At 54.4% G+C, this 8,387-nt stretch overlaps 1 protein-coding gene across 1 annotated transcript in view; it reads left to right on the top strand.

Annotated features, from left to right (window-relative positions):
- The first annotated feature begins 392 nt into the window (after window positions 1-392).
- The window catches only part of Catsperd (catsper channel auxiliary subunit delta), a 39,771-nt gene continuing 31,776 nt past the window's right edge, over window positions 393-8,387 (top strand). The window contains exons 1-6 of the mRNA XM_026404254.2: window positions 393-494; window positions 1,977-2,031; window positions 3,267-3,340; window positions 3,973-4,045; window positions 4,565-4,679; window positions 6,156-6,223. Coding sequence (XP_026260039.2) covers window positions 421-494; window positions 1,977-2,031; window positions 3,267-3,340; window positions 3,973-4,045; window positions 4,565-4,679; window positions 6,156-6,223 — 459 coding nt within the window. The 5' untranslated portion in view covers window positions 393-420. The remainder of the gene's footprint in view (window positions 495-1,976; window positions 2,032-3,266; window positions 3,341-3,972; window positions 4,046-4,564; window positions 4,680-6,155; window positions 6,224-8,387) is intronic.

Genomic DNA, 8,387 nt, shown 5'->3' with positions numbered 1-8,387 from the left:
GTGGCGCTAGAAGTCACGCCTCTAGGAGGGGCTTGCGGTGGGCGGGGTAACTCCCTCGGCCTCCCACCTCACGCGCGGCAGAGCTTTCGGGTCACCGGGAAAGCTGTGGAAAGAACTGATGCTGCAAGCCTTTGAGAACTTATGGGCTCCCTGGGCACGCGCTTAGGGCAGCGGGTGACATGCGCATGGCCAAGCTCTGGGCCGTGAAGTTGCATTCGAGCTTCCCAGGAGACAGGACGCGCATGCCCACACTGACGGGCCCTGCGAGCCCAGGATCCAGTCGCGCATGCTCAGGCCACGCAGGGTGCTGCCATGTGCGCATGCGCAGGCACGGGAGCGCCCAGGCTCGTCTACGCACGCCCTGCCGGTGGAGCTAGTGCCCGAGGCGGTTGTAGGGCGGTGGTAGCCGTGTCCAGCGAGATGCTGGTGTTGATGCTGGTGGTGGCGGCGACCGCCCGGCTCTGGGCGCCGGTCGGAGCTAGTCAGCTGTGCCGGTGGGGCTGCCCTCCGGGGGCTGGGGTGCTGCTAGCGGTGGGGAGGGCGCCGTCCTTGAGGCCGCGGACTCTGTAGGAGTCAGGCTTGGTACTGCCCTTTCTCCCACCTTCCCAGCCCATCTCCGCGTCCGCCAGTTTTACCCCGGGACTCCTCGGCCGCTTCCACCCTAGGCTTTTCCTCCTGTCCGTTGACCAACCCCTGAGCGGCTCTTTCTGGGCATTCCCCTGCCTTGGTTCTCCGCCGAAACCCGGGACAACGCACGTCCCTCGCGCAGCCTGCAGTCCCCTTGCACAGCCGGCCGGAGCTGTCCTGTGCCTCCTTCCACGTTTAGCTGGACCACGTCCCTGGTCTCCGCTCCCTGGGGGCCGGTAGTAGTACGTCCTCTCCCAGACTTCACAATCACCCGAGAGGTTCCTGGGGTTCCCAGAGCTCCTGGCCTGACCCCTGGGTCACAGGGCTGCAGCCAAGACGTCCGCGTCCTTGGTCCAGGCTTAGGGCTTTCTGTTCCCTCTGCCTGGCATGTTTGGCTTCCAGATTTCTCCATGATCAGTTCTTCATTCCCCCTTTTAAGCCCTTCTCCACTGTTACTTTCTATCCCTTGATTCTTGTATTTTCTGTCACTAATTGCTGTTATTTAATTTTTTGACCAATTCGCACCGTGAGCCTGTGGGCTCTGGGCTGCCCATTTCATTCACTCCTTACCCAGTACACTTCTAGACTCCAGTAGACGGGTGGATAGTGTGCAAGGGCCACGGGCCACGCAGATGCCAAAGCTCAGTTGGCACCCTCGGGCACAGGAGTGAGCTGTCACTCAGCAGGGACCTGCTTACTGTGAGATAGTCAGTGTGTGCCTAAGACCCTTTGGGTCTTTATGACAAGCTTCACAAATTAGTGATTCCTTCACCTCATTTAATAGATGTGAAAACAGACCCAGGAAAACTTTAGACCCACTTGCTGAAAGACATATAGCTAAGTGGGAAGTAAGGTTTTCCTGTAAGGCTTCCTAGGAGGACTTATCTCAAAGTGTATAAGGATCAGTTGTGTCTACTTCTCCCATTTCCCCCATGCTGCTGGTCCCTGGCCAAGCAGCGCAGCACCTAGGAATTGGTTAGAATTGGGTAGAGACACAATTCCCCAAACTTACTGGGTCAAAGGTTCCCGGTCATGTGGCGCTCACTCAAGGTTCAAGGCTGAATCTCTGCTACAAACTATGCTGCCATTCCCACCATCTCGTAAGGAAAGAAGCAGGAAAGCTAATGGCTTGGAGCAGGAGTTTTATCTTCCTCATCTGGGCTCTGTGAATGAGCTTTTGGGAACTGACAGGCTCCATCTCTGTGTAGGCCTGTACACAAATCTGCTTCACAGAGCGGAGGGCCCACAGTTTCAGAGTTTTCTAGGGTCACCCACAACCCTCAAAACAAGTCAAGGGCAGTAACTAACATAGTCTGAATATTGACTGCAAATGTATCTGTTACCTCCAGGATTCGCACGGTGAGGACAGGAAAAGTGTTTAACGTCATTCAGCAAGTCCAAGGGGTACGTGGCTCCCCCCTACATTCTGCCTTGAGTTTTTATCTAATGGCTAGAGGGGAAGGAACATTTCCTCATATCTCCTGAGAGGCAGCAGTACATCAGGTCTCTAAGGAGATTGCTTTATTTAATCCTTAATTAATTTTCCTTAGCAGTAGGGAATAATCACTCCCATTTCCCTAATGAGAGCTTTGATCAAGGAACCTAACCAAGGGGTTAGGACTCAGGTCACCTGACCCTCCACCCACAGCTAGGTCTGCTATCACATCTGATAGATTTTGAAATGCAGTCACGTGGAGGTGCTCTGCGTGGCGCAGCATGGCGGATAGCACCACATTACCCAACACGTGCTTAAGATGCCTAAAAAGCAAATTCCCCTCCAAGGAAGCTTCCTGTTGACGCTGTGCAATTTCAAAGGTAGTCTTTCTAAATCTTCAAGTCTCTGGATTCTCACATTCTGGCATAAGATTCTCCATCCTTAGGCCTCTCTTCCAAGTAATCATCTGGGTATTCTGTTTGTTTAGAGAAGGGCTCTTTTTTTAAAAAAAAAAAATATTTATTTAGTTGTAGATGAACACACTATTCTTAGTGGTGCTGAGGATCGAACCCAGTGCCTCACACATGTGAGACAAGCACTTTACGACTGAGCTACAGCCTCAGCCCCTGGAGAATGGCTCTTGCCATGGTGCCCAGCCTGGCCTTGAACTCCTAAGCTCCAATGATCCTCCCGCCCCATCCTCCCAAAGTAGCTGGGACAACAGGCGTGGGCCACGGTACCCAGCTACTATGTGTCAGTAGACAACATCTACAGGAATGAGGTGTGATATGAATGACACCTTTTATTTCATTGTGATTATAGATTGACGTCAAACTGCAAAAATAGTCCAGGGAGGCTCTAGGGGCCCCTCCCCAGCTTTCCTCAGTGGTAACACCTGACCTGACCACACTCTAAAACCAAAAGAGGAAAATGAAGCTGGGCATGGTGGCATACACCTGTCGTCGCAGGTAACCTGGAAGGCTGAGGCAGGAGAATCACTTCAGCCCAGGAGTTCAAGGCCAGCTTGGGGGACATAATGAGATGCCATTAAAAAAAAAGGAAAAAAAAAAAGAGGAGATGACATTGACACAAGCCACCTACCTAATGGATATTTCACCCTTTACATTTGTAATGTTGACATTGGGTTGTTCTTGTATTGCCTGGTTATCAGCGTTGATCTCATTGAGACTGTGATTCTCTCTAGGATGTGCTGTATTTTCAGTCTGGGACCAGGTTGATTAAACATGCTTGTGATAAAAACATAGCACTGTATCTAGGGTAAGTGGCCATTTTATTCACCGTCTCCTTCCTTTACATTGAAACTTACTCATCCCACAAACACGAGCAGAGATGGTTTTGCCCTCATTGCTCCTAGCTGGCTGCAGGGAGTCCACGCTTAGGGCTAGGCTTGGAGAAAGGGGAACAGAGAGCAGCAAGTAACTAAAACAGTCACAGCAGAGCGTCCACGTCCTGCATCTGTGGATTCCACCGACCGCAGACTGAAAAAATTTTCTTAAAAAATTGCATCCCTGTTGGGGCGTAGTGGCACACACCTGCAATTCCAGCTGCTACGGAGGCTGAGGCAGGAAGATTGAAAGTTCCAGGCCAGCCTCAGCAACTTAGTGAGACCCTGTCTCTAAATGAAATATTAAAAAGCCTGGGGATGTGGCTCAGTGGTTAAGCGCCATTGGGTTCAGTCCCCAGTAGCAAAACCAAAAACAAAACAACAAAATCAAATACCAGAGCTATAAAGAGGTGCTCCTGCAAATTCAGTAACAGGTGTTACCTGGATGGTTCCTGGCTAAACAGGAATTTCCCTTGAACAGAACATTTTTAGAGTAACTTCATGGTCTTATAAAATTTTCTTGTGTGAAATCGTCCTAATTTAACTCTTTTATGGTTTATTTCAGAAAACACATTTTTCTCACGAGAGACAACTTTGAGAGTAGTCTCCTTCCACTCACCATCCCTACATCCATGACGGTAGTTACTTTACCAGATGGTTTGAAGGATCTTTGAGATACATAATATTCAGGGGAAGACAGAGTTCAAAAGCATCAGAGTGGCCTGCTTTCGTTAGTTTCAGGTTTCTTTGACAATGTGCCCTTTGAGGCCAAGAGCAATTTCTAAGCTAAAACCGGGTTGGGGGTTGGTCCTGTTCTCTTCCTACTACCAAAGTGGGCTTTTTCTTTGAGAGAAAGGAAACACAATAGTGGCCCAGGGTCTTCCTTCCACTGTGTGTCCCGGAGATGGGATGGTATCCTCATTTCCTGAGGTCATTTCAAGTCCTCCCTAAATTGTCCTCAGCCAAAGCAGAACCACCCTCACAGTCACTGTCTCAGGAAGTTCTGCCACTGGCCCTGTGCAGCCCTCATTGCTCACACTGCTGGCCTGTCCTGCAGACATCTAGCTGTGTCCCGGAGACGAGGACGGACAGGGGGTCGGGGACAGCTTAGCAGATCCACGTCCCGCACAGCGCAGTGACCGCATCCTCCTTTCTAGGTGGGCGTGCCAGAAGTGACATCAGCACATTTTGCCAACGCGTTACTGCTGTTGGTAGTGAATGGGAAAGTCTATACTTATGCCTACAAGGAGGATGTCTGGCAGATGGCGACAGGTGCGTGGGTTTGTGTTTTTGAACTTTGTTGGAGTTTAGCCAACATTTGAGAAGAGAGGATCAATTTCAGAAACATACATGGCCTTCCTACTTGGGAGTCAGTCCCTGGATGTCACCTTGTCTCCCCCCAACCCCCAGGTGCTGGGAATTGAACCCAAGGGTGCGCGCCCAAAATAAAACGGTCAGGGGAACTGCACTTGAGTCAGGGTCTTGCTGAGTCTCTGAGGCTGGTCTGGAACTTGAAGTCCTCTTGCCGAGGCCTCCGGGTGGTGGGATGCCAGGTGTGCATCCCCGATGTGGCTCAGCGGAGGAGCACTTGCCTGGGTGTGTGAGGCCCTGGGTTCCGGCCCCAGGACTGGAAAGAGGAAAAGAAGGAAGGGAGGGGGTGGGGGAAGGACCAAATGAAAATTGGCCGAAGCCTCGTCCCAGAGGGTGGGAACCCATTGTTTCTGCCCCAGCCACAAAAACCCGCTCGGCCTGATGGAATCAGAAGACACCCCCAGGACCCAGGAGGACCCAGGGGGGCCAAGAGTGACTCCCCGATGTCTTGTGGGGATGCTCAATCCCACATAGTGCTCGTTAGGGGCCCGGTGAGCGTCCTGAGGAGGAGAGCAGGGAACCCCAGTGCAGGCGGCAAGGGGGTGGCCGGGGAGCCTTCAGGGCAGCTCCCCACCGGGTCCCCACATTCTGTCCTGTCTCCATGTCATGTCGACTCCGGGACCTGACGCAGGTGCCGTCCTGCCCCCTGTGTCCTCCTACTCTGGAGTCTTCACTGACCTAAAGCCCTTGAGGTCATCCACGTGGTGACCGTGCCTACTCCCACGTGGGTGCCGTGCCCCCGGTGGGCAGACACTGGGGTCCTTTCCACCTCTGGCACAGCCTGCTGCGGGGAACACAGGTGCCAGGCCTCCCCAGTCCCTGCTGTCAGTGATTCCGGGTGTGTCCCCAGGGGCGGAAGGGCATCCTCGCGTGACTGTGGGTTTCTGGGAACTGCGAGCGTTCCAGCCCCAGGCAGTGCACCATCGCCCTTCCCCACGTCCTCGGCACACTTGGGCCTCTGCTGTTTTGATCAGCCATCCCTGTGGGGTGCGGGCCACCTCCTCGTGGCTTTGACCTGCATTTCCCTAACAGTCAGGGACTGTGTGGCTCTGGAGGAGAAGCCTCTGCTTTTAAATAGAATGAAAGGAAGAGAAGGGAGCCCCACCTGGGATTCGGCAGCCCTGGAAGTCCCCCCAAGCCAGCAGGTCTCACTGGAATCCTGCGATGTTCAGAGACACTTTCCATTTCCAAAGCCGGGGGAAGAGGCTACGGCACTGAGGGGAGAGGAGGACCTGTTGAGCCTCCTGTGGTGCCTAGAGAGGGCCTGAGCTGAGGGTGACCGCCTCACGTCCCTAGTGTCGAGGCCGACACACTCCATTCTAGAACGTTCTCTGATGGTGTATACAGTGGTACGTAAGGATCACCTGTTCTTTTCAGGTATTCAGCATCCCGTTTCACACATCTCTGGTGACAATTGTTGTTTTGTTGGAAACACCTTTTGCACGGTAAGCACGATTTACGATTTTCCCTTCTTCACTCTGTCCCGAACACAAGTCATCTTGAATGGGCCCCATGCCAGGCTCGGGGGACGTCACCTCCGTGGAGCTGGGAAGAGGGCCTGAGAGCTGGCAGGGGCCCTGGAGAGACTTCAGATCAAAGAGCGCCCCCTGTGGGCCTGTCTATCTTGTTTCAACAAACGTACCATTTTGGAATAATTATAGACACTGTAGGGATTTGCTAAAAGACCAGAGTCCCAGGTGTCCTTCCGCCAGTTCCCCAGTGGTCACGCCTCACACAGGACATGGACACGGGAGCCACGCCCATTCCCAGTTCTAGGCCATTTTACCCCGTGACCTCCAGTGCCACGGAGACAGCCTTGTTCTCTCTGCAAGGCACGTGTCTCGAGACCAGGGTGCTGGGCACTGAGGACAGCACAAGGCCACGCGTGTGTGTGTTTGCATACGCACACGTGTACACACTAAGTACACAGGTGTCTATGTGAACTATTTTTCATATACGTGGAGACCCATGGTAAAGTCCAACTTGTGATTTAGGTAGAGGTCAGCAACGATAAGGAATGACGGAACAGAGATGGTCACCTCCTGTGACCAGAGTCCTGCAGGGTGCGGGGCTCTCCTTCCCAGCAGGGCCCACTGTGTTTTTCCTTTTCCCTTAAAGGAGGCACTTGGACCCCTCTGTGGTGGGTCCAGTGGCCCACATGGCCACTCCCATGCTTGGGGCCTTGTTCCACGAAGTCGGGGCTGTGCTCTGGGAAGCTGTGGCATTCAGTGGATGGCCAAGGGGCAGGTGGCACACACAGCGCGGAGGCACCCAGGTAGGGTGGGGGCTCCGACCCAGGAAGCAGATTCGTGTCCAGCAGGTGGGAGAAGGTGCGAGGCCAGTTAGGGGAGCACACGTGCTTTGTTCAGAGGTGGACACGGCCATTGGCCAGCCTCAGCTTTGCTTCCGCCCTGGCCAGTTCCGCTCAGCGCCCCCCAGCCTTTCCTTTAGGCCCTTTTCCATGGAGCCAAACAAAGGAGGCCACCACCACCAGGCTGCAGGGGCCAGGCTCACAGGCTGACATTCAGGACTCGGGTGGGCCCCTCCACGCAGTTGGTCGTCCCGGCCCTGGCCACACCACAGACCGCACAGCCCCGAGGACTCAGCCATTGCTGGGCCTCCCCCCACAGCCGAACTAGGGGATGCTTCTCCCCCGGGCCAGGGGAGCGTGGGGAAGGGGACTGCGTCACACTGTGCAGAAAAGCTTGTTATTCCCATTTCTGGAATTTTCCGTTTAGTACTTTTGGACCATGCTGGAATGAGGGTGTTAAGACGGAGGAGAGGAAGGCCGTGGGCAGGGGTTATTGTCCTGAAGAGCAGCAGCTCCTATTTTGGACGCCCACGTTGGTGGGGTTGGAAGTCCTGTGACGGAAGCTGGTTCCCAGGACTGATGGGTCAGAGATCCTCTGAGTCTGGTCTTGAATCAATCTAATGAGGCAGGGGCCAGCTTAGCGGAAGGCCTGTGGCAAGGAGAGAGGTCAGGAAAGAGAGGCCCTGGAGACGGGGGAGCAAGAAAGGAAGGACGGACGGAGGCCAGGCAGAGAGACCCACGGAGTTCATTTGCCAGAGCTGAGGAATAAAGGCCGCCTCCCTAGATGGAGAGGGGAACAGACGCTTGGGCTCCAGGACTTTTATGGGGCAGGCTCAGGGATTAGAGCGGATTCCTGACGCCGTGGTTAAGGGTGGGTTGGGGTGAGGGAGTGGGGAGCCCTTCTCAGAAGCGCCCTGGGGCGGAAAGTGAAAGTCTTTCTTAAGATGGCAGCTGTCACGTAAGATGGCCGAGCCGATGCTAAGCAGGGACCTTAAGGGACAGGGGCGTAGGTCAATCTTCTGTGGCTTCTTCCTGCCGGGCAGGGGCGGCCTCTGGATGCTTGTCAGGGGCGCGGGGTGTCACTGGGGCCGTGGTGAGGGTCGGGGGGTGATGCTGACCCTGGACGCCCACGTGGGTGGGGGTTGGAAGTCTGTGACCGCAGCTGGTTCACGGTTTGGTTGGAGACCCTCTGAGTCTGGCCTTGAATCAAGGTAATGAGGCAGGGGCCAGCGTCAGCAGAAGGCTATGGCGAGGAGGGGGTCAGGAAAGGAAGTGCCCCAGGAGAGGGGTGCTAGCTG

Source organism: Urocitellus parryii, chromosome 3 (assembly GCF_045843805.1).
Source record: "Urocitellus parryii isolate mUroPar1 chromosome 3, mUroPar1.hap1, whole genome shotgun sequence".
Lineage (NCBI taxonomy): Eukaryota > Metazoa > Chordata > Mammalia > Rodentia > Sciuridae > Urocitellus > Urocitellus parryii.
The sequence above is the reverse complement of the archived record's forward strand: the minus strand, read 5'-3'. Positions and strand labels throughout refer to the sequence as shown.